At 45.5% G+C, this 22,644-nt stretch overlaps 6 protein-coding genes across 6 annotated transcripts; 5 read left to right on the forward strand and 1 right to left on the reverse strand.

Annotated features, from left to right (window-relative positions):
- The first annotated feature begins 12 nt into the window (after positions 1-12).
- Positions 13-5,527, forward strand: LOC136190127 (inversin-like). Its single transcript, XM_065978205.1, has 35 exons — positions 13-78; positions 137-217; positions 273-342; positions 409-527; positions 579-641; positions 695-748; positions 803-873; positions 932-971; positions 1,029-1,097; positions 1,150-1,215; positions 1,270-1,362; positions 1,413-1,461; positions 1,594-1,643; positions 1,714-1,795; positions 1,939-2,027; positions 2,092-2,109; positions 2,173-2,263; positions 2,390-2,464; positions 2,520-2,575; positions 2,636-2,787; positions 2,843-2,923; positions 3,156-3,252; positions 3,308-3,466; positions 3,517-3,582; positions 3,871-3,944; positions 4,001-4,079; positions 4,141-4,241; positions 4,296-4,359; positions 4,422-4,537; positions 4,587-4,644; positions 4,704-4,834; positions 4,901-4,944; positions 5,009-5,098; positions 5,158-5,316; positions 5,374-5,527. The coding sequence occupies exons 1-35, from the start codon at positions 76-78 to the stop codon at positions 5,430-5,432; spliced, it is 2,769 nt and encodes a 922-aa protein (XP_065834277.1). The 5' UTR covers positions 13-75; the 3' UTR covers positions 5,433-5,527.
- On the forward strand, positions 5,480-7,738 carry LOC136190136 (dynein regulatory complex subunit 5-like). The gene is made up of 14 exons (XM_065978214.1): positions 5,480-5,593; positions 5,648-5,733; positions 5,786-5,850; positions 5,905-5,983; positions 6,042-6,169; positions 6,220-6,263; positions 6,312-6,421; positions 6,478-6,576; positions 6,621-6,696; positions 6,747-6,864; positions 6,922-7,105; positions 7,153-7,270; positions 7,318-7,377; positions 7,432-7,738. The coding sequence occupies exons 1-14, from the start codon at positions 5,564-5,566 to the stop codon at positions 7,597-7,599; spliced, it is 1,365 nt and encodes a 454-aa protein (XP_065834286.1). The 5' UTR covers positions 5,480-5,563; the 3' UTR covers positions 7,600-7,738.
- On the reverse strand, positions 7,734-9,396 carry LOC136190137 (7-methylguanosine phosphate-specific 5'-nucleotidase A-like). Its single transcript, XM_065978215.1, has 9 exons — positions 9,094-9,396; positions 8,975-9,044; positions 8,870-8,916; positions 8,639-8,814; positions 8,511-8,587; positions 8,375-8,460; positions 8,224-8,316; positions 8,066-8,173; positions 7,734-8,017 (listed from the first exon to the last, which is right to left on the reverse strand). The coding sequence occupies exons 1-9, from the start codon at positions 9,343-9,345 to the stop codon at positions 7,910-7,912; spliced, it is 1,017 nt and encodes a 338-aa protein (XP_065834287.1). The 5' UTR covers positions 9,346-9,396; the 3' UTR covers positions 7,734-7,909.
- Positions 9,397-9,463: 67 nt separating this feature from the next.
- On the forward strand, positions 9,464-12,558 carry LOC136190131 (uncharacterized). The gene is made up of 11 exons (XM_065978209.1): positions 9,464-9,610; positions 9,765-9,926; positions 9,980-10,202; positions 10,265-10,423; positions 10,481-10,869; positions 10,925-11,179; positions 11,228-11,453; positions 11,507-11,699; positions 11,769-11,895; positions 11,951-12,178; positions 12,229-12,558. Exons 2-11 carry the CDS (start codon positions 9,768-9,770, stop codon positions 12,433-12,435), a joined length of 2,166 nt encoding a protein of 721 aa, XP_065834281.1. The 5' UTR covers positions 9,464-9,610; positions 9,765-9,767; the 3' UTR covers positions 12,436-12,558.
- A 54-nt stretch (positions 12,559-12,612) lies between these two features.
- LOC136190130 (uncharacterized) lies at positions 12,613-16,661 on the forward strand. Its single transcript, XM_065978208.1, has 12 exons — positions 12,613-12,871; positions 13,664-13,777; positions 13,858-14,019; positions 14,078-14,300; positions 14,363-14,524; positions 14,582-14,970; positions 15,022-15,276; positions 15,323-15,548; positions 15,603-15,795; positions 15,865-15,991; positions 16,047-16,274; positions 16,324-16,661. The coding sequence occupies exons 2-12, from the start codon at positions 13,742-13,744 to the stop codon at positions 16,528-16,530; spliced, it is 2,208 nt and encodes a 735-aa protein (XP_065834280.1). The 5' UTR covers positions 12,613-12,871; positions 13,664-13,741; the 3' UTR covers positions 16,531-16,661.
- Positions 16,662-17,696: 1,035 nt separating this feature from the next.
- On the forward strand, positions 17,697-21,809 carry LOC136189894 (protein PTHB1-like). The gene is made up of 24 exons (XM_065977921.1): positions 17,697-17,846; positions 17,908-18,046; positions 18,148-18,212; positions 18,265-18,378; positions 18,434-18,608; positions 18,665-18,752; positions 18,804-18,891; positions 18,942-19,037; positions 19,098-19,227; positions 19,285-19,405; positions 19,472-19,538; positions 19,595-19,665; positions 19,719-19,778; positions 19,843-19,951; positions 20,002-20,198; positions 20,250-20,301; positions 20,356-20,448; positions 20,499-20,593; positions 20,652-20,723; positions 20,776-20,928; positions 20,981-21,081; positions 21,135-21,216; positions 21,269-21,347; positions 21,412-21,809. Exons 1-24 carry the CDS (start codon positions 17,735-17,737, stop codon positions 21,753-21,755), a joined length of 2,703 nt encoding a protein of 900 aa, XP_065833993.1. The 5' UTR covers positions 17,697-17,734; the 3' UTR covers positions 21,756-21,809.
- The last annotated feature ends 835 nt before the right edge of the window (positions 21,810-22,644 follow it).

The following is a 22,644-nucleotide window of genomic DNA, read 5'->3' on the forward strand; positions in this document are numbered from 1 at the left end:
CTTCGTTCAAAGAAGCAAGAGCTCGCAGACGCTAAAGAGAAGCCCACAATCCGACGCGAAGTCGCCAATCGAATTATGGTAGGTCATCACAACGTCGCGACTCGTCTCGTCGACGACGTGTCTCGCGGCGCTGTAGGACCCGAGAGGCGGTCTCCAGCCCTCGTACGCGACGAGCGGCATATCATTCGAACCGTCATCGCAACCGGCCCTTCCCGGCGTGAGAATGAAGCGCGAGAGAACGCGTGCACCGCTAACACTAACACGCTTCTCAGGTCGCCGAATTCTACGTGTCTAGTCGCGAATTATTGCCGAGTTCGTCTTTCGTTCAGCCGCCGGACACAGGCAAGCGAAAAATTCTAAAAAACCCAAGAGACGCGCTTCATGAGGGGGGCGGGGTCCCGTTTTTAGTTCACGCGTCTCCTCTCCACGGGGTCGCCGTCAATGGGGAACGCGACGAACTGCTCAATCTCATTTCGTCGAATGCTTACGATTTGGATTGTGGAGATCAGTTCGGAAGAACTCCATTGGTAGATTTTAGCGTTCGCGTACGCTTTTTTTAATTAATTATTTTTTCTCAGGTTTACAGCGTTTTAGGTGATCGGCTCGATTGCGCGGAGATTCTTCTCAAAGCCGGAGCACAGGTGAATATTGACGTCGTTTATAAATGGTATTTTGTTCCAATGATTTTCTGAAGGTGAATCAAGCTGATATGGATGGCAGGACGGCTCTCCATTGGGCAGCCTATCAGGTAAATAATATAATAAATAAATAGATAAATGAAAATAATCTTTGTGTCTTTGAGGATAATTATCGTTGTCTTCGGATGCTGCTGATGAAAGGGGCAAACTGGAAGGCAAAAGACAACGAAGGAAGGTAAGTCAATCTTCCGTATATAATTATTATTATTATTAAGAATTTTTTTTGTTTCTAGGACGGCTCTTCATATGGCTACTGGGCACACAAGCTGCAAGGTAAAAAAATCGCTTTTGCGTTCTTGGGGAAAACAATGTAAAAGCCCACGTTTTTAGTGTCTACGAGAACTGCTCAAGAAAATGAAGCAAGGCTCTCGCGAAGTCAATGACTCAGACAACGAAAAAGTAAATAAAAATAATACTAGTGCACTTTTTAATTTTTGGATTTATTTTTTAGATGACTGCCTTGCACTGGAGTGCCTACAACAATAACCCGGAAGCCATCAGATTTCTCATCAAAGCAGTAATAAAAAACCATCGAAAACTACTTCTTCCGTAGACGTAACATTGTTCCAAGGGAGCTGATATTGTGCTGCCGGATGTCGAAGGAAAGACGGCGTTGCACTGGACAGCCGGGAACAACGACGGGGCATCCGTTAGAGCGATTCTGGTAAAGAGAAGAAGAAGGATCATATGAGAGTTTCTTCACTCGAAATTTAGGAAATTTCTCCGGCTGTCATAAATCTTCAGGACAACGAAGGAAGAGCCGGTAATTAGAAAGTAGAGATTTCAAAAAGTCCTCCTTATTTCGATTATTAAAAAATGGTCTCTACTGTATTAGTTCTTGAAGGAATCGCGCATCAATTATCTCTAATTAATTCGTTTTGCTTGTTTTCATTAGCCCTTCACCTCGCTGTCGCCGAGGGCAACGAGAACACTGTCGGAGCCCTGGTACATTCGTCTCTCCCCCTAGTCGTTATTTCACTACTTTTACGGTTTTTTTTCGTTCTCTTGCCTTTAGACGTCCGTTCCCGGCGTGAAATGCGACGTGACGTCGAGAGACCACATGTTTCGAACGCCGCTCCACTGGGCCGCCGTCTTGGGTACGAACGAAATATTTGCGGTGGAGGAAAAAATTTTCGTCGCGGTTTTCGCGGATTCTAGTTGTCCCACGCCCGCATTGTTTCGCAATAAAAACACCCTAATCCCTTGAATCCACGAATCCACGAAAACGTTTTCCTCCTAGGTCACACCCACATCGTCGGACTGCTCTTGGAACGCAACGCCGATTTCTCCAGCACCGACGGCAACGGCGCGACGGCGCTCCACTACGCCGTAAGCTCATACGCATCATCATCATCGTCATCATCAAAGTTATTTTTAATGCCTTTCTCTTCAGGCTCAGAACAATTTTGGGGTGCGTTTCTATATTGGATTTCTGTCCCCAAGGCACGCGGATTCTATTCTATTCTATTCTTAGGAGACGGTCGCCACGATGTTGTCCTTCCCTCAAGTCAAAGATCTTCATGACAATGACGGGCAAACGGCTCTGATGTGGGCGGCCGGGAAAGGTATAAATAGGCATGGAGGAAACCCGTCGAACGCGTCCAAATGAAATATCTGCATTATTAATAATTATTAATGTTATGCGTAATGGGGACGGTCTGATAACGAGGAATTCCGCGCGTTCTTCTTAGGAAGCTACGAAGTCGTTCGAACGATGATGGAACGAAAACTCGACGTGCACGCGTGCGATAACCAAGGCGGAACGGGCAAGAGGAAAAAAAAGAACGAGAATCGTTCAAATGATTTTTTTCTTGATTTCAGCTTTGCATGCCGCCGCTTATGCGGGCCACGCTAACATCGCTCGCGTTCTGCTCCAGGTACGAAGGCAGAGTCAAACGGCGCTTTTATTTATTTATTTATTGTTTTTTTTCTCGTAGCATGGCGCTCCGGTCAATACTCTCGACTCGCGTAATCACACGCCGCTGTTTCGCGCTTGCGAAATGGGCCACACGGAAGGGGTGGTGACGTTGATTCAGGGCGGCGCTCAGGTTGATATTGTCGACGTTGACGGGCGGACGCCGCTTCACTGGTACTGATGATGACGAAGCTCGCGTTTAATTCTAAGCGATGTATTCTTATTCTAGGGCTGCTCTTGGAGGCCACGCTTATATATGTCTGTCTCTGATTCAGAACGGTTCGACTGTCGACGTCAAAGATAAGGAAGGGTGAGTGGGAGAAGGAGGCAGTAGGGGTCTTAGTGTCAGAGTAGGAAGAATTTAGACGGGAATCGTAGAACTGATTTGGGATCTGTACAGGGGAATACATCCTCCAGTAACTGACTTCTTTGTTCAAAAAAATAGCAATCAATAATTAACTCCACATGCACACTTGAGCCAATTAAATAATTTGTTGAGAGGGTTTTTAATTAAGCATGTTCATGGAACTTTTTCCCTGCAGACGCTCTCCTCTCGAGTGCGCCTCCTACGGCGGCTTCGTCAACTGCATGGCCGTTCTATTAGAGAACGGTTGCGACGTCAATACCCGCGATAACGAGGCAAGACTCGCGGGGGACGAAATTCGAGAGGTGTCTCTACGTACATTTTTTTCAGGGCATCACGTCCATACATTGGGCTTCCGCAAGCGGGCATCTCGAAGCGATCCGATTGCTCTTTGAATACGGCGCGAATCCGAATTTCATGGAGGTGGACGGAGACCGATTGACGCCGTTGGACTACGCCATCATAAACGACCACCAAGAAGCGGCTCAGGTGAGAAGAAGGGGGGAAAAACGGGGGGCTCCCTACATGCCCTTTTTTAGTGTCTTATAGAACAGGGGGCCCTGTCTATTACCGGAATCCAAGATTTAGCTGCTACGGCTATACAGGTAAGATGTGTGACTGTCTCCGGGTTTATTTCGAAATTTTAATCCCATTACGCCTCCGGCGCTGCGCCTTGCTCCTTTCACGCGTAGAAGAATGCAAACAGTATGTGGCATCTTGATCGCGGCTATTGACCATCTGTCCACTTGGATCGATCTATAAGTCGTGTTTTTATTTTCCGTGCCTCGACCAGCATGACTCCAATTGATCGCGAAACGAACCCGCTTTATTGACATTGTTTGTGGCGATGTCGTCCAGGCGGCGCACACCCAAACGATTTCCTCAATGTTTAGAGTGCCTGGCGTGGCCACGTCGTTCGCAAGGCGATTGCAAAAAAGAAGGAAAAACGCGAAGCGCCGAGTGCTAGGTAACAAATTCGCGTCCTTTCCGGGGTTCCGTTGTCGAAGGGAAGACATCGCTTAGTTCCGGCGGGCGGCCCGTTAGCGTTGGGAGTCGTGGCGACGATGAGAAACGAAAGCGAGAAGAATCGGCTAGAAAGAAGGCATGCGTGTAGAAATATTTCCTGCGCTAGTCTCTTGAGGGTATCTTTTTATAAAACAAAGGCTTTCGAACGACGTGCTGCTCTGGAGAGGGAGCTAGCGGATGCAGAGCGTCTTGACGATAAGGAACGTCAGACGGAATTGAAGCGACGTCAGCGGCAATTGTAGGAGGATATACTGCGTTGGTAGTTTTGGGTGCATGTTTGAGTGTCCGATAGAGAGCAGGAGGAAAGGCTCAGGGAACAACAGCAGGGGTCTCCCAGACGCTATCAATCAGGAACGGTTAGTTCGGAGCGAGCGCATGCCTTGTTGGCTTGGAACTGGGGCCTGCCTTGTATATATAGCTTAAAGCGCATTCGATTCAAGATCAGCAAACTCTTGCCAAGAAAGAGAGGCAGAGACTGATGAATATAAGACAGAAAACGAGAGCTGCTTTAGTCATTCAGTTGGCTTGGCGGAAGTAATGGAAAAGCAATTAGAAAAGCTCAATATTTTAATTTTCCAAAAAGGTACATGAGGCAGAAAAGAAGGCGAGCGGCTTTAGCTTCGAAACGAAAGCCGTCTCAGGTACGACTCGCAATACGATTTTGCGTTTTTTTTTTGAAACGAAGAACTTTCATTTTCAGATGGGCAGCGTCGAGTGGCGTCGTCAGATAGCCGCTCTCACAATCCAACTAGCGTGGCGTCAATACATGCGACGCAAGTTGCTTCAGCTCTACTCAAAAAGACAGAAAATTCTCCACGAATGGAGTCCCAGGTAAAAGGAACATGCACGCGTATATTGACCTCCATGCACCGGTCTGCATTTGTTTTTCCCATGCAGCGTACTTGCCGCCAAACAAAGAGCCCTCGTCGAAAAGATCTACAGTAAAAACTTTGCATGCACTGCCCTCGAAGAAACGGCGCTCTTTATATCCCATACTTGGCGTAGGTCAGGAAGTTCGTATTATCCAATATCGGCCTCCTTCTCCCAAGCCCATGGTTCGTCCGGCCTATTTTCGTTACATTCCGTCGCAAGCCGGTGATTTTACTGCCATATATAGTGATAGCGAAGTTTTCTGAGGCTGCGTTTCGGTTTAGCTTTGTCTTTTAACTTTGCCGTTGACCAGTATAATCCCATGACGGCTCGACTGGGAATGACGCGAACGTCTGACATGAAAACGGGCAGTACTCGCGTGCGACCCTTTAGCCTTCGACGCGGAACAGGTGGCTGGAAAAAAGAGGAGCCTTTCCGAAAAGGCAATAGCAATAGCAATAGTACTAGTAAAAATTCCTATGGCATTGATTTTTTATTAGGGCAATCGGCGGCTTTTGGCGGCGAGCCGCGAAGCATTGCAAGCAGTGTTTTATTCTAATTTTTTTGTTGCTTTTTCTACTAGACCTCTTTATTTTCATTCGCTCATCAATTATTTTTTTTCGCGGTAAAAAACTTGCGGGATCTCTAAACATGCGGGAACTCTTTTTGTAACCAAGCAACGAGAGTATAATGGATCCCGACGAATCGTCGTCGCATCTGGTACAGAAGCTTCTACGTCGCACTCTTCGGCGCGAATACTAAGCCAACTTTTAGTCAACGCCCGCCGAACCATCCGGCGCGCTCAATCCAGCCGCAGATCCCCGAAAAATGCGAAGAATCATCGCCGAAGACCCAGATTGGTACAATGACTTACATTTTGACGTCGTTCACGTTTGAAATCGATTGCTACAGGAGCCTCGCAACTGTTCCCGACCTCGGAGAACTCTGCATCAAGCACATCGTGGGAAATTTCGAAAGTAAGACATCCATTCGATGGAGGGGCCCCCGCAGTTCTCTATCTACTTCAATAGAGAATCCCATTCTGAACGATCTGAAACAAAAACACAAGAACAAGGTTCTCGAGCTTCTTTCAACAGAGATTTCTCTAAAGCAAGACATCAGAGAGACGTCTAATATAGATAATATTTTCCTATTTATTTTTTTGTAGAGTGACTGCTCGTCTTGTTGACGATGAAGGCTATTGGGAACGTTGCTGTACGTCGAGGTGGTCCGTATGTGATACATCTCTATATGGAGGGTTGTGGAAAAGAATGTTTTTTGAACGTCACGTGCAAGGTACAAGTGTGAATTTTGAATTGTTTTATTTTTCTAGTTGTTTTGTTTAGAAATGATTGAGAATTTCGTTCCTGAAGCATCAGATCTAAACGAGGTATATAGTGAATGAAAAGGTATTTATTTATTTAATTGAATTTTTTAGTTGACTTCGACTTTAATTTTGGGTGGGCAATTCGTGAGAAATTTGACTATCCGGCAGCTGTTGCCTCCCATTCGAGACATGGTATCAAAAGAGGACAACGGCTCAGATGTGTAATGATAAATAATTGTATTAATTATAAAAAGTCCTCTAATGATTTTTTTTTCAGAACGAGCGAGGATGGTGATGGCCCAAGTATGGATCATCTCGATTTCGGGGGACTATTCAAATACATTCCTCACCTGGAAGAAGTTCACGTGACATATGGGCAAGTAATTGTATCTGTAATAAGTTATTGATGGAGAAACGCAGGGTTCGAAACTGTGGAATGAATTTCAGCTGGGATCTATTCCAGTTCACCAAACACGACTGCTCACTCCTATCAAAGGTAATCATCACATACATAGATACCTACACATTCTATGTCTCACTTTTTAGTCAGTGAAGGCATGTCGCACTCTGCGCGTTCTTCATCTCCACCGCAGTCAAGTTGACGATGAACAAGCTCGCCTTCTCATCAGCCACGTTCTTGATCACCCTTCGCTGACGTCTCTTGGTCAGGCGCAACTTAACCGTAACTAGGATTGCCTGTGTTTTGACTGGGGGCTTCTAGATCTGTCCCATAATAAGGTATCTTATCGTGGGGCGCGTGCTATTGGGAAACTGTTGGTGAGCAAGTGCCCACTTGTCTCGCTGAATTTGTGCAACAATCGGATTGACAGCCAAGGCGGTGGGGCCATTGGGCATGCGTTGCAGAAGAACAAAAAATTGACGTCACTTGATTTGAGACTTAATCGGTAAGAGAAAATGAAATTGAAATCAAATTAATTATTGATTTCTTTAGGCTTTGCGATGACGGAGGCGTGTCTGTGCTTAAATCCTTGGTGACCAATGCAACATTGGTAGAATTAAATTTGGCTAGTAATGAATTGGCTGAGGCGTCCGCTCAAGTTGTATCTGAAGTAAAAAATTATTAGTTATTTATTCTTTATTGATTTATTCCCTTTAGGTGGCTATACAAAACAAAAGCCTGAAAAAATTGGTTTTGTCTTGTAACAGGCTGGGGGAGGTTAGAAAAGAAATTTCCTAAGAGATGAAGCGTTTTTATGTTCTAATGGTTCAGGATGGAGGCAAGTTGATTCAGGAGGGCATGGAAGACAACGAGACCATTCTTTCAATGGATCTGAGGCAGACAAGTATCAGCGAAGAAAGTGAGTATTGCATTAATCAGCTACTGAAACGAAACCAAGACAATGCAACTGCAACAGCAGCAGCATTAGCAGAATTTTAAAACGATTAAATGTGACCACGCATGCACAGAGAGGAATTTCGCACAAAAACATTTAATTCGAAAAGTGCGACTCTTCGCTCTTCGCGTTTTGTTTTCTGTTAGCGCGAATGCTCTATAAGGAGAGATATAAAGGCTTGGAGAGTCGTTTCTATTAGATTTAATACGGATAGTTGGAGGTGAGTAGAGGGGGCCCCAGTCCATTCCCATTAGATCTATACCATGTAGACGACTAGACTAGCGCTAAAAGTCAAAAATATCTTTAGCGTGCTTATTTCGGATAAACACTCGCAAACAGAAAAGTATCACACAGTCACACTTGTAATATGTAGCGGAGAATCGTGTTCACAACGCTCATATCCCCATCGCCAGTCAAAACAATGTCATAGAGAGATAGATGCTTGGGTAGTCGTTCTTCAACCTAAGACACGCGATTGGGCGCACACTAATAGCATCTAAAAGATCTTACTTTGTCGTTGAGAAAGCCTATTTTTATGATGTTTTCAATGTTTTCAATGCCGTCAGCCATGTGGGGATCTCCTTCTGAGTCTCCAATGAGAACGACGTTGTTTCTAGCCTAAATCAAATTGTTATACATTTAGAATGTGTTAATTTAATTTAACGTACTTCTATCTCTTCAAAATAGTCGGAATTGTGAACTGAGTTTTCGTTCTTGTTGAACGTGTGAATAAGATTGCCCTTGAATCCGCTTATCACGCCCTAATTAATAAGTAAATGAAAAAACATGGCCACAGTGATTAGGTCCAGTTAATTAAACCTGATCATCGAATTCCATAAAATTAGAAACGATGTGCATGTTAGGATAAAACACGGATCGCTGGCGCAAAATTTCCCGAATAATATCTAGACATTTAATTAGATCAGGCACTATTAGGAAGTGCTCCCTAACGAACCTCCTAGGCCGGCCGAAAAAACGAGAAGTGGCACATTGTGCCGATGGAGTAACTCAAACAAATGCGTGCACCCATCCCTAGAAAATATATAATTATTATCCGGCATCTGTGTTGTGGACTGCGTGTGCCTTAGGTTGAGTTTAGTCTCAGCCACGATTTGGGGAATCACGTCTCTGTGTAGACGACAATTGACGAAGGCGTCGTGCGCACTGCCCCACCACTGTTCCATGTGATGAATCTTTTCCTCGCGGGGTATACTAGGCGACGTCTCGATGGGGTAGTAATGTTGTTTCAGTGCCAAAACCTAGCAGACTCGCATAAGGGGGAAGGGCGGGGGAGGAAGGGACATATGAGGGGACTTTTTCTCGAAATTCGGGCGGCAAACGACTAGTTTGTTCTATAACACCTATTGTAAATAAATAATTGAATATTTAGCTATTTTTCTTTTAGTTTAATTTTTGTACCGTGTGACGTCAGAGCCCGTTCGCCGTTTTGCCACATTTTTGATAACGTCATATCAAAGTCGGATATGACCTTTTAAAATTAAATCACGTGACTTTCGGAAATTTATAAAGAAACTTGCCTGTAACCCCTCGGATCCCCTTTCTGCCATCTTTTTGAGCTTTTCTGCCAGTTTTTCGGGATCGACGACGCGAACGTCGTCGCTTTCGATGCCGTGCCACTCGGATAGAGCCTGTTGGGGCGGCGCGGCACCACGACGAGGCCAAAATTCGGTTCTCTTCGCTTTAATTCGATAGTAGGCGTATATTCCCACGGCAAGGCCGACGGCAATCGCTGCAACGGCAGCCGCCGAGCGATAGGAGATCCCAGTCATTATCCGCGCCCAGCGAGAAACGCGCCGTCGATTTGCTAGCGCACGTTATTAGCGACAGCACATCTCCCACTCATCTCCCCTGACATCTCCCAAAGCTTTTCTTCCCTGCCCTCATTAGCGACGCATATGCGCAGTGAAAGCCTCTCTTGTTTGTTAGCAACGCGCGCTCCGGTAACTTTCCATGAGCCTATATCGTTGCTACTGAAACTTCACAACGCGTATGAAGAATTTGCTGCTGGACGTCTGATACCATGCTGATACTAAGGTGTGGCAAACGCTTATTGGACTCTGTGCAGCCGTCCAATCAGATAGTCAGGGCATAGATCTATATTATATCTATCGTCAGGGGATGTGGTCCTAGTTCATACTGTACCCCTGGATACGTTCACATTCTGCGGTGAAACCTAACTTTACTGTAGGCGATGAGCTCGTATCGGATCTACGTTCACTCTGGGAAGGAAGGCAATGGATCAGACACGGACGTGTCCGTAACGATCGTCGGTGACAAGGACTTCTTGAAGAGTTCGTTGAATCGAGACAACGTTGTCGATTCGAAGGGTCGATTGTTTCGTCCCGGATCCGTAAGTAAATATTAGAAGGAGAACTTTCGTTGGTACAGTATGGGTCTCCCAAGGAAAATGTCTTTGAAGTGAAACACGAAGGCTCGTTGGGCAATCAAATTGACTTCATACAAGTCAATCACAACGTGGCATACGGGCTCTTTGTGCGCTGGTATGTCGAGTCGATATCCATCGAAGATGTCGCCGCGAAAAAGATGTACGTCTTTCCGTGCAACAATTGGTTTTCCGAGACGGACGGCGATTGCCGACAATCTCGCCTACTTGTCAATCGAAGGAGTAAGTATATCGTCACGTGTTTAGATAACTATGTATAAGATTATCTTTTATTTTTATTCTAGTTTTGGACGAGACGCTGTACAGTGATCGCGAGAGTGGCGTCTCCTTACTTCAATATGCCCGGTCCGTGCCCGAGACTCGCAAGCAGTCTGAGGAAGTTTTTCGAATGACTCAATCGCTAACGTCTTCAAAGGAGGCGGAAAAGTGGTTTCAAGAGCATTGTAGGATCTCGCGTTTTTGATTAGCATTGAGTTGGGATTTTTCCTTTTTGTTGTTAGCTTACTTGATACTGCCATTTGAAAACTGGGCCGGAAATATCACCAAGAACGAAGTCTATTTCTATGTTCCGTCCACGCTCACAGATGTGAAGCAGATCATCAAAACGGCTCGACTGGCGAACATGAAGGTGCGAGCAATTGGATCAACTCACTCGTGGACGGAGCTGTATCCGAACGAGAAGACGGCTCTCATCGATCCTCAGCATCTGAAACCGGAGGAAGGCGAGGAACCAATCGCGTATAACGAGGGGGCTAAAGAAGTGACGGTTCTATGCAATGTGACGACCTTTCGCATGAAAGTGCACCAGCTGAAGAACAATTACAATTTCATGTTCAACGTCGTCTTGGGAGGTGTCACCTATGGGGGCATTATCTCAACAGGATGTCACGTATGTACAATGTAAAAATCAATGCAGATACTTATATGTATTTATTATTATTTAGGGTACTGGGAAGTATTGCCGAACCCATCCGGATCTCGTTAAAGAGATAAATATCGTCAATAGTGACGGCAAATTGGTGACGTACAAGCGATCCGAAGATGACGAAATGGTCAATGCAGCTGGATTGAGCATGGGCCTCTTTGGCTTTGTCTACTCGGCCACACTGGAGGTGGTGCCCGGCTTGAAAATTGTGGAAGTGTTCAATAAGCACGACTACAAAGTTGGGGATACGCTTCTAAACGCCTCAGCACTGAAAGTTAATAGTAATAGTTATATAAGTAGTTATTTTACATTCTCTTGCTAGAGTGTTATTGAGAGCAACTTTTCGACGGAAGTCTTTTGGTTTCCTTTCAACAGCAATCCGTGCAGTGCAGGGAGTCCAGTCATGAGAGCTGAACGAGAGAAATTTGCCATGTCAGTTCTCGGCCAACTGGCAACTGGAGCTACCTGTTTGGACATCAGCACAAACGGTGAATGGAATCCAAACGACGACCATCTTTCAATCAAGGAAGTCAGGATGGACCCAGGGGGTAAGAATAAATAAATAAATAAATAAATAAATAATAATGATTTTTCTGATTAGGCGAGCCAGTAGGGGACCTTTACTACGATGTTCAGTATGCAGTGCAGTATGCTCAAGCAAAACTCTTTAAAGAAATGCCCACTGTGATTGCCCAGATGCCTTGGCTGACTCCCATCTTCACAACATTCGTCAATTTCTCTCAGAAATCGTGCAAGGTGCCCGGCACCGACATTCAAATGGGCGTACCATCACAGTAAAGAAAAACGACACGCTGCGGAAAATTGTAATTGCTACATTATCTGTCTGTCTATCTGTCTTGCAGTATTGTTCAGCAATTGCCAAATGCCATTCACTACCGATATTGGGTCAGCGAAGGATTCCAAGTCTATAATTTCGAAATGGGCTTCATAGTCAATGACGACTACGAGAACATCGTCCAGGCGAACCAGGTGATTTTATCCTATACGCGAGATTCTCAAGGAAACGCCTACGTATGTAATTCAGGCGGTCGTCGATACCGTCAAAGAATACGCGGCGAATCACAAATTTCCTATGTCCATCGGTATGGAGTCGCGATTCATGTCGGACAGCCAGAGTTGGCTCTGTCCCGCCGGCGTCGGACGCAGCAAACCGAAGGACGATCCAATCAAAGTCGCATTCATTGGAATATTGGCGTTGGGCAGTGAGCTAACGAGACAACTCTGGGTTCAGTTTGCACAAGATGTGGCCAAAGTAAGTCAATGTTATAAGATTAAGATTCTGTGCATTTTTTTCTTCCTAAGAAATGGATGTCTGTTGACGGCGTGAAGCCCTTGCCTCATTGGGGCAAGGCTTCAGAATTGGGTTGCACTCCGCAGTTCGTCAAGTATTTGTGGGATAACAACGGCGAAAATATGCAGAAATTTCTTGATCAGCTTGCCAAATCAGGAGCTGATCCTGACAAGATTTTCTTCAATGAGTATCTGGAAACGGTGCTGAAAAAACCTTGATCTGCTTTTGACGTGGACTTTGGACGGTTTGCCGCTATCGCTGCTGCTGCTGCTGCTGCGCTTGATTTGCAATGCTGTTTGCGTGACGACGTGTAGCCTATGACGTAAAGCCTGTGACGTAAACCCTGTGCACTCCGGGAATTCTTTTTGCACTACAAAACCCGGATAACTCCAAACAAGCGATCGAAGAAACGCTCTTTCCACCCCATGTCGCTCTTCAAGACGCGCGAATGGTGGTCGACGAGCGCGGGAAGCGAGGAAAGCTTCGGAAGCGGATGTCTGCGTCGCAAAAGTCGACTTCTCAAGTTCTCATTGTCGATTTTAGTTTTCGAACGCTTCAAACCATTAGTTCTCTTGCTGTTATACGAAGGGATGCACTTTTGACCCAGCGCGAGTTTGTTTTGCTACATTCGTCACGAAGGCCGAATCTGCGTCCGTGAGTGCTCGAATAGAATATCACTTTTAGCTGCTTTACGGACGCATTACATTGGGTCCAATTTTGAGGCGCTCAAGTACAGTTTTGAGTTAGGGTTAGGGTTAGGGTCAGCCGGTGCCTCGCTCGTCCGCAATGAAGCAGACATTGCAGATTCTGAGCTCTGCGAGCTTTTATGCACCTTAGATGTCAATCTGTTAGCATGTGCAGCGCGTGCACGTCTTCAGAGAGATGCTAGGGACCTAGTAGGGTAGGTACGACTTCGTACTAGCTCGACACGGAATACGGCTCTATATGCAGCCGGACGCACACAATAGCAAAATCGAGAGTGATATAGTTGATTTTCTCATTAGTCTGCTAAGAAACAACGCGAATGCGCTCTCTTAGGACAACGTTTTCAGACATATCTACTATATGGCAGCGTAACTATAAGGCGAGGAGGGCGCCTCAAAATTAGGCATGTTTTCTACACCATTAGCGACTAATATGAGCGGTTGTTTGGCCGCTTTTTAGTCGTGCGGCCGAAACGACAGAAGCGGAAATAAGAGGGAGCGCGAAACTTGAAGACGATAAGAGCTATCGCCTTCAAATTCATACTTTGCATTTGTGTCTACAAATGCATACTAGCGATACTCGAAAAATGTCTGTAAGATTCTTATTATGCCTGAAAAACGACTTTAAAAATGGGCGTGTCGGTAGCGCGCGGTAGTGCACAACCCCCTTGACATCTCCTTCTTCCCGACCTGCCCTCATTAGCGACGCATATGCGCAGTGAAAGCCTCTCTTGTTTGTTAGCAACCCTCGCGACGCGCGCTCCGGTAACTTTCCATGAGCCTATATATATATCGTTGCTACTGAAACTTCACAACGCCTATGAAGAGAATTTGCTGCTGGACGTCTGATGCTAAGGTGTGGCAAACGCTTATTGGACTCTGTGCAGCCGTCCAATCAGATACCAGTCAGGGCCTGCGGTTAAACCTAATCTGTAGGTGATGAGCACGTATCGGATCTACGTTCACTCTGGGAAGGAAGGCAATGGATCAGACACGGACGTGTCCGTAACGATCGTCGGTGACAAGGACTTCTTGAAGAGTTCGTTGAATCGAGGCAACGTTGTCAATTCGAAGGGTCGATTGTTTCGTCCCGGATCCGTAAGTAATTATTGAATTAGAAGGAGAACTTTCGTTGGTACAGTATGGGTCTCCCAAGGAAAATGTCTTTGAAGTGAAACACGAAGGCTCGTTGGGCAATCAAATTGACTTCATACAAGTCAATCACAACGTGGCATACGGGCTCTTTGTGCGCTGGTATGTTGAGTCGATATCCATCGAAGATGTCGCCGCGAAAAAGATGTACGTCTTTCCGTGCAACAATTGGTTTTCCGAGACGGACGGCGATTGTCGACAATCTCGCCTACTTGTCAATCGAAGGAGTAAGTATATCGTCACGTGTTTAGATAACTATGTATAAGATTATCTTTTATTTTTATTCTAGTTTTGGACGAGACGCTGTACAGTGATCGCGAGGAGAGTGGCGTCTCCTTACTTCAATATGCCCGGTCCGTGCCCGAGACTCGCAAGCAGTCTGAGGAAGTTTTTCAAATGACTCAATCGCTAACGTCTTCAAAGGAGGCGGAAAAGTGGTTTCAAGAGCATTGTAAGATCTCGCATTTTGATTAGCATTGAGTTGGGATTTTTTCCTTTTTGTTGTTAGCTTACTTGATACTGCCATTTGAAAACTGGGCCGGAAATATCACCAAGAACGAAGTCTATTTCTATGTTCCGTCCACGCTCACAGATGTGAAGCAGATCATCAAAACGGCTCGACTGGCAAACATGAAGGTGCGAGCAATTGGATCAACTCACTCGTGGACGGAGCTGTATCCGAACGAGAAGACGGCTCTCATCGATCCTCAGCATCTGAAACCGGAAGAAGGAGAGGAACCAATCGCGTATAACGAGGGGGCTAAAGAAGTGACGGTTCTATGCAATGTGACGACGTCTCGCATGAAAGTACACCAGCTGAATAACAATTACAATTTCATGTTCAACGTCGTCTTGGGAGGTGTCACCTATGGGGGCATTATTGCAACAGGATGTCACGTACGTAAAAAAAATCAATGCAAATACTTATATGTATTTAATATTATTTAGGGTACTGGGAAGTATTGCCAAACTCATCCGGATCTCGTTAAAGAGATAAAGATCGTCAATAGTGACGGCAAATTGGTGACGTACAAGCGATCCGAAGATGACGAAATGGTCAATGCAGCTGGATTGAGCATGGGCCTCTTTGGCTTTGTCTACTCGGCCACACTGGAGGTGGTGCCCGGCTTGAAAATTGTAGAAGTGTTCAATAAGCACGACCACAAAGTTGGGGATACGCTTCTGAACGCCTCAGCACTGAAAGTTAATAGTAATAGTTATATAAGTAGTTATTACATTCTCTTGCTAGCATGTTATTGAGAGCAACTTTTCGACGGAAGTCTTTTGGTTTCCTTTCAACAGCAATCCGTGCAGTGCAGGGAGTCCAGTCATGAGAGCCGAACGAGAGAAATTTGCCATGTCAGTTCTCGGCCAACTGGCAACTGGAGCTACGTGTTTGGACATCAGCACAAACGGTGAATGGAATCCAAACGACGACCATCTTTCAATCAAGGAAGTCAGAATGGACCCAGGGGGTAAGAATAAATAAATAAATAAATAAATAAATAAATAAGGATTTTTCTGATTAGGCGAGCCAGCAGGGAACCTTTACTACGATGTTCAGTATGCAGTGCAGTATGCTCAAGCAAAACTCTTTAAAGAAATGCCCACTGTGATTGCCCAGATGCCTTGGCTGACTCCCATCCTCACAACATTCGTCAATTTCTCTCAGAAATCGTGCAAGGTGCCCGGCACCGACATTCAACTGGGCGTACCATCACAGTAAAGAAAAACGACACGCTGCGGAAAGTTGTAATTGCTACATTATCTGTCTGTCTATCTGTCTTGCAGTATTGTTCAGCAATTGCCAAATGCTATTCACTACCGATATTGGGTTCACGAAGGATTCAGAGTCTATAATTTCGAAATGGGCTTCATAGTCAATGACGACTACGAGAACATCGTCCAGGCGAACCAGGTGATTTTATCCTATACGCGAGATTCTCAAGGAAACGCCTACGTATGTAATTCAGGCGGTCGTCGATACCGTCAAAGAATACGCAGCGAAAAACGAATTTCCCATGTCCGTCGGTATGGAGTCGCGATTCATGTCGGACAGCCAGAGTTTGCTCTGTCCCGCCGGCGTCGGACGCAGCAAACCAACGGACGATCCAATCAAAGTCGCATTCATTGGAATATTGGCGTTGGGCAGTGAGCTAACGAGACAACTCTGGGTTCAGTTTGCACAAGATGTGGCCAAAGTAAGTCAATGTTATAAGATTAAGATTCTATGCATTTTTTCTTCCTAAGAAATGGATGTCTGTTGACGGCGTGAAGCCCTTGCCTCATTGGGGCAAGGCTTCAGAATTGGGTTGCACTCCGCAGTTCGTCAAGTATTTGTGGGATAACAACGGCGAAAATATGCAGAAATTTCTTGATCAGCTTGCCAAATCAGGAGCTGATCCTGACAAGATTTTCTTCAATGAGTATCTGGAAACGGTGCTGAAAAAACCTTGATCTGCTTTTGACGTGGACTTTGGACGGTTTGCCGCTATCGCTGCTGCTGCTGCTGCTGCGCTTGATTTGCAATGCTGTTTGCGTGACGTGAGGACGTACAGAGCCCTATAAAAGAGAGCTGCGCCAACCCCGTACATGGGCGCCATCTTGTGTCCAGCTTCGCGAGTTTAGGCACATCGTACCGCTTGCGGGATGAGTTAGAGCAGCTGCCCGAAAAACAGTACGTTTATGTCACGTAGAAGTTTCATACGGTGCGGTGTACGGCGCCCTAACGCGTATCTTTCCTTTTTTGCGCGAAGACGTGAAAAACGTCCTCGCCTACCCTTCGAGCTGAGAACGCAATACGGTTTTTCTGCGTTAACAGCTGTCATTGTTAGTGCATTTCCGATTATTATCGCTATGTGTTGCGTAGCGAAATTCGTCAAAATCGTTTGAAATACCTCATTGTCTACTCCGTAAATTCCCGGATTTGATTTTTTAAAATTTCAAAAGTACGCGAAACTTTCCTTTCATCACAGGACTACGCGCAAAAAAAGTTTCTAAGCACCTAAAAAATTATTTCATTTATTTAGCCAGGTTCTTTCACTCGCTTGATGGGAATGAGGCAAGTGAAACAATGTTATAGTTGCCCGGAAACCTCTTACGCGTAGTATTGTGGTCTAGTATAATAGTTTTGTATAGTTTTGCGCGTGTATGAGCATTTTCTGAGAATTCAGAAAATACAGCTTGAGGGTTGCTACATGATTTCGACGGATTTCGCTACTAAACACATACTGCTAAAGGTTGGAAATGAAGTAGCAATGATAGCTGTTAGCGCAGAAAATCGTACTGCGTTCTCAGCTCAATGGGTAGGCGAGGAGGATTTTTACGTCCTCGCGTAAAAAAGGAAATATACGCGCTAGAGGACCGCACACCGCATCGTTTGAAACTTCTACATGACCTAAACGCACAGTTTTTCGGGCAGCTGCTCTAACCCATCCCGCAAGCGGTACGATCCGCCTAAACTCGTGAAGCTGGACACAAAATGGCGTCCAGCGGCTCACGTGAGTCACGTGATAAATCGAGTTGGCGCAGCTCTCTTTTATGTAGGGCTCTGAGGACGTATAGCCTGTGACGTAAAGCCTGTGCACTCCGGGAATTCTTTTTGCACTACAAAACCCGGATAACTCCAAACAAGCGATCGAAGAAACGCTCTTTCCACCCCATGTCGCTCTTCAAGACGCGCGAATGGTGGTCGACAAGTGCGGGAAGCGAGGAACGCTTCGGAAGCGGATGTCTTTGCGTCGCAAACGTCGATAACAAACCGGACGGCCTCGGTAGGCGCGAGCGCGAGCGCGAAACCGCCTAATCGATCGCTTTCCTCCCCGTCGACTGCAGATAAGATTGTCGTCGGAAGTTTTAGCGGCGCCCTGCGCATCTACGTGCCGAAACCGCCCGAATATCACGCCGAAGATTTGCTAATCGAAGCTCAACTTCAAGAGCCCATACTGCAAGTTTTGGCCGGAAAATTCGTATCGTAAGTTCAAATGCTAACAGCGTTTTTATATTGGAATTAAATTTAAGTTCATTTGAGCTGAAAAAAATAAATTGGGAATTTAACTATTAATTATTTGTTAGTGGATCCGCAGCTCTGCATTTGGCTGTTCTTCATCCAAGAAAATTTGCTGTGTACGGCGTCTCGGGTAATGAGCCTATGTTCTATAGAGAATCTTTGCCCTACATGATATGCTATAGGCACTTCCAGTAGTGTGGATCACGGCGTTCACTATACATTAGCAATGATGTATCAACATGGAATGGAGCGAACAGCGTGCAACATGACGTCAGGTCCGTTTGGAGAAATCAAAGGTGAGAGCCGATGTAGATAATTTTAATCTTGTGTGATAATGAGTGTTTTCTCTAGGGAAGGATTTTATTTGCGTTCAGTCTATGGACGGGTTTCTTTACTTTTTTGAGCAAGAGAGCTTCGCCTTCGGTCGCTTTCTTCCCAATTTTCTTCTTCCTGGACCCATTTTGTACGTGAGTCGGACGGACTCCTTTGTCACGTGTTCTTCCGCAAAGACCGTCGATTCGTTCAAGTGAGATTTCTAAAAATTGGGAATGAAATTTTAGCGCCTTTTTTTGACTCTACTAGGTATAGAGTTTTAGCCGTTGCTACTGACGACGAAAAAAAGGCAAACAGGGAAATCGAATCAACGAAAAAACCCGGAAAGAAAGTCACGGTAGAAATTCAATAAAATCGCTTATCATTGAACACAGAATAATTGGTTCAGATGGACTGGTCATTTCAACTTGGAGATTACGGAATGGAAGTGCACGTGGCGTCATTTGAGTCAGTAGAACCTTCTCTCGTTATTCTAGGTAATGAACTGATTGTGACTATTCTATAAATGATTTTTTGTCTAATTAAGGAGAGCATGGGTTATATTGTCTGAGCGATACGGGCTCAATGAAATTCATGAAGAAACTCGAATACAATCCCAGTTGTATCGTTCCTTATGCATCCGGTTAGAGCCCACAGTTCTATATATTTATATATATAGATTAAAAGTATGTATGATTTCTAGTTGCTCAAGGGAAGATCAATACGCTAGTGACGTCGCACTCGCTCCAACTGTGTGTCTATCAAGACGTTCAGCTTTCGTGGGCGTCAAAATTGAATTCCGCGCCTGTGGCAATACGCGTTGGCAATTTTCAGTAAGAGTGAGACCCCCTCTCTTGTAGGTACAATTTATTCTATTTTAATTAATTGAGGAATCTTAATGGGGTCATTGTGACCTTGGACAATCAAGGTCTGTTGAATTGCTGCTATCTCGGAACGGATCCTTCTTTATTTGTTGCGCCTCCCGTCGATTCAAGGGAAATCAACTACGAGGTACCCCGGTCCTCGGTCCTCCTTGACAGCATAAAAATCCATTTTTCCCCCCGCTGCGCGTTCTAGGAAGGAGACAAGGAAATGCGCGAACTTCAGAAGGTCATCAAAGAGACGCAAAAGTCGCTATTGCCTGGCAAGAAATCTCGTGACGTGTAGCACGCTTTTACGAGCGTTTTGTCCCTTCGATAGATTTGACAGAAAATCATAAGGAAGACGTTCAACTTATACCCGTCGTTCCACCGTGTCTCGATCCGGAGCCTGTAAGTCAATATTCGCCAAATTGTCTCTTTCGTTCAAGAGGAAGTTTTCGCAGTACAAACCGGATGACTTAGAAGTCAGAGACGACGAATTGAGACCGTCAATTACGATTGGAGTGAGAGAAGAGACTTCCCAAAAATTCATTATTCTACGTTTCGTCATCGCTTTCCTCCCTCCAGGTTTCTATAAAGAGTTTCACGCACAAGTCAATCACGGACGTGACCGTCTATACGCAGCCTTCGCTTCCACTTGCCGTCAATCAAACTATTGCTCACATAGACAAAATAGGCATGGCGACCTAATCATTTCCTTTTTTATTTCTTGATGTGTGTCTCTAGTTTCTATTGATCCGTCGCCCGAAGTGAAGTTCGTCTTCTTCACTATCGGCGCTCTTATTCCTTATAAACGAACCGTTGGGATAACGGCTAGTTACACGACCGACGCTGGCGCTCCTCGCGTTTGTTCGTGCACTATTGAACTTCCCCTATCGCTCTTCTGCACCCCGTGCTCTCCCTCCAAAGCAGCGCAATATAAAGTAGTTTAAATGAATTCAATTCATAATAATTGGATTAATGAATGATTTTAGATTACTCTTGATACAAATAAACCGCCTCTGCCTTTAGCCGAATTATTTCCTGGTTAGTCAATTAAATCGTTCTTCGTCTTTCGAAATTTAATTTTTTTAAATTCAGAATTTGTCGAGGGTGATGAGGCTCCGGCTAATGCAATGGGATTCCACTTCCAGGCAAACGTTGAAGTCACCCTATTGGCTTCAAAGAATTCCCGTACGAAAACATCGAATTTAATATTTATTATGAATGAGGATTGTTGCTAGAACGACATCGTCTTCAGTCGGACCGCTTAGAAGCCATGGCAATGATTTGCGAGGAATTTGACCGGAGAATTCATCAGTATTTTGCCGAAGTTCCGGTCAGGTTTCAGAAGGATTTTTTCAGAGGACGTTTTCTCTTATCTTTTGCGTATATAGGATTTTGCCACTTCGTACACAGCAGCCCTTCCACTTCCAGATTATTTTCAGCTGATTGAATCTCACTTGGAAGTAAGTGACGGAGACTGAGGGACGTGGTCACTGCATATTATTTGGTTTTTAGGCGAGACATCAGCGGCAGAGATACGCGCGTCTTCTCGACGAGAGAGCGAAGCAATTTCGTTCGATTCAAAAGCGCTTACTGACACGTTTCAAAGACAAAACGCCGGCGCCGTTGATAAATTTGGACACTCTCCTCGAGGGAACCTACCGACAGGTACGACGACAATGCGCGTTTCCATAGAAGCAGCCTAGCCCATTGAATTTAGATAATGGCTGTGGGCGAAGCCAGCGAAGCAAACGACGTTTTTATCAAGGAGAGGGCAAATGCACTAGCAGCTGGTACAAAGCTTCTGCTTCATCTGATGAGGTAAGCCTGTCTTTACGCATAGATCTTTTCTTTGTGATTTTTTGTACTTTCAGGCTTTGGATTAACTTGTCAGCAACCGATTATCAACTTCTGGAATCCCTGCTATGTCCAGAAGTCGACTTTCTTGGCGAACAGGTGTATTATGCACGTACTTATTTTATTATATGTCAGACTAACTGCTTCTTAGGGATGGGAAGAAACTGTTGATGCAGCCGTGAGTCAAATGCTTAAAACGAGTCTGTCAAAGTCAGCGCGAGAGCAATCAGGTAATAGCGCGCTGCGTTTGACCTCAATCAACTGGCCACTGGCTGCCTTTTTCCCTTCCCTTAGTATCATTCAACAGTGTTGAAATTCCTCCCGACGCCGGCAAACTGAAGAAGCACATCGCTCTCTTGTGCGACCGGCTGAAACGAGGCGGCAAACTGAATCTCGTTGGCGTTCCCAACACGCCGATACCCCGGTCAGAAGCGCTGGACTACGTCGACGGCGACGAAGAGGAGGAGGAAAGAGAAGATTCGGTTGAAGAAAGAGGGAGGAAAAAGACCGAGGCGTCACCTCCTCCGCCGTCGGCGGAGTCGGCCGCTGCCGCCGTGTCAGCAGTTATGACGGCAGCTGCGCACAGGAAAAGTCGGCTTAGTCCTCTACCAGAACTTGTTTCCAATCAGAAAGTTTGATTACGTTGTAATTGATATTGACGCTCTAATAAACCCGGAAATAAACCGGAAGTACAAAAAATTGCGCATAGTCTCGTCTACTTTTGCTGTCCGCCTGCACAAACCACGAGAGCTCATGCAGGCTTCAGAGTGGGGGTCACTCCATACTCCCCTCGATCGGAGTTAGAGCCTGTTTATTCTCCTGGCTCAGACGCCTGGGACTGGACAGCCCTCGGATGTGAGTTCTGCCAACCTGATTTCCAGGGGGACCACTTTTTTGCCCACCGCAGTCCTGGAGGGGGGAGGGTGCACTGCATAACCCTCATCAACAGGTGGAGCCAATTTAACCTCTTGGCAACCGAGTTGGGCCGGTTTTATTTAGTCACCCCGGGGCCCAGGGGTGAACGAAGACATCGGAAAGCTCTTCATCAACCTCGTCGGTATGATCCTTTGATGAACCTACAAAGAACAAGAAAGAGAGAGTCAAAGAAAAAGAAAATTATACCTGTTTCAGTAAGAGTGAAAGTTTTGCTCTCGTCCCAGTTAATTATTGATTTTCTTTCCAGTGTTTTTTCTGTTTCGTTCTTCCCAGTCATCCCTAAGGCATGCTGTCCCTTCCCTCTCAACCAGATGAGAGAAGACCGCGTTGAAGGTTTCATTGATCAATTCATTTGAGCAACTCCTCCTCCGCGTTCAGAGAATCCAGCTTCAGTGAGATTGACAGTTTCGCTCTCGGCCCACAGGAATATGATATGCCTGAGTCTGTCTCGTCGGATCAGGGGAAGAACAAGACAAAAAACTAGAAAGAAAATGCATCTGCCTTGAAGGTTTCATTGGTCAGCTCGTGAAAAACTCAATTTATCGCCATTCGAGCAATTCGAAGATGACACGCCGCGCAATTGGCTTCGTC

Source organism: Oscarella lobularis, chromosome 8 (genome assembly GCF_947507565.1).
Source record: "Oscarella lobularis chromosome 8, ooOscLobu1.1, whole genome shotgun sequence".
NCBI classification, from domain to species: domain Eukaryota; kingdom Metazoa; phylum Porifera; class Homoscleromorpha; order Homosclerophorida; family Oscarellidae; genus Oscarella; species Oscarella lobularis.

Coding starts and splice junctions, on each gene's coding strand:
- LOC136190127 (XM_065978205.1), top strand. Junction 3,253..3,307: donor TCAATACCCGCGATAACGAG/GCAAGACTCGCG, acceptor CATTTTTTTCAG/GGCATCACGTCCATACATTG. Junction 4,360..4,421: donor GACGCTATCAATCAGGAACG/GTTAGTTCGGAG, acceptor TTGTATATATAG/CTTAAAGCGCATTCGATTCA.
- LOC136190136 (XM_065978214.1), top strand. CDS start 5,564: ATGGATCCCGACGAATCGTCGTCGCATCTG. Junction 5,734..5,785: donor ATCGCCGAAGACCCAGATTG/GTACAATGACTT, acceptor CGATTGCTACAG/GAGCCTCGCAACTGTTCCCG. Junction 6,264..6,311: donor AAGCATCAGATCTAAACGAG/GTATATAGTGAA, acceptor TGAATTTTTTAG/TTGACTTCGACTTTAATTTT.
- LOC136190137 (XM_065978215.1), bottom strand. CDS start 9,345: ATGACTGGGATCTCCTATCGCTCGGCGGCTGCCGTTGCAGCGATTGCC. Junction 8,917..8,974: donor ACGGGCTCTGACGTCACACG/GTACAAAAATTA, acceptor TATTTACAATAG/GTGTTATAGAACAAACTAGT. Junction 8,461..8,510: donor TTTTTCGGCCGGCCTAGGAG/GTTCGTTAGGGA, acceptor TTAAATGTCTAG/ATATTATTCGGGAAATTTTG.
- LOC136190131 (XM_065978209.1), top strand. CDS start 9,768: ATGAGCTCGTATCGGATCTACGTTCACTCTGGGAAGGAAGGCAATGGA. Junction 10,203..10,264: donor CCTACTTGTCAATCGAAGGA/GTAAGTATATCG, acceptor TTTTTATTCTAG/TTTTGGACGAGACGCTGTAC. Junction 11,454..11,506: donor AGTCAGGATGGACCCAGGGG/GTAAGAATAAAT, acceptor TTTTCTGATTAG/GCGAGCCAGTAGGGGACCTT.
- LOC136190130 (XM_065978208.1), top strand. CDS start 13,742: ATGAAGAGAATTTGCTGCTGGACGTCTGATGCTAAG. Junction 14,301..14,362: donor CCTACTTGTCAATCGAAGGA/GTAAGTATATCG, acceptor TTTTTATTCTAG/TTTTGGACGAGACGCTGTAC. Junction 15,796..15,864: donor CAACTGGGCGTACCATCACA/GTAAAGAAAAAC, acceptor TCTGTCTTGCAG/TATTGTTCAGCAATTGCCAA.
- LOC136189894 (XM_065977921.1), top strand. CDS start 17,735: ATGTCGCTCTTCAAGACGCGCGAATGGTGGTCGACAAGTGCGGGAAGC. Junction 17,847..17,907: donor TAACAAACCGGACGGCCTCG/GTAGGCGCGAGC, acceptor CGTCGACTGCAG/ATAAGATTGTCGTCGGAAGT. Junction 20,199..20,249: donor CCAAAGCAGCGCAATATAAA/GTAGTTTAAATG, acceptor GAATGATTTTAG/ATTACTCTTGATACAAATAA.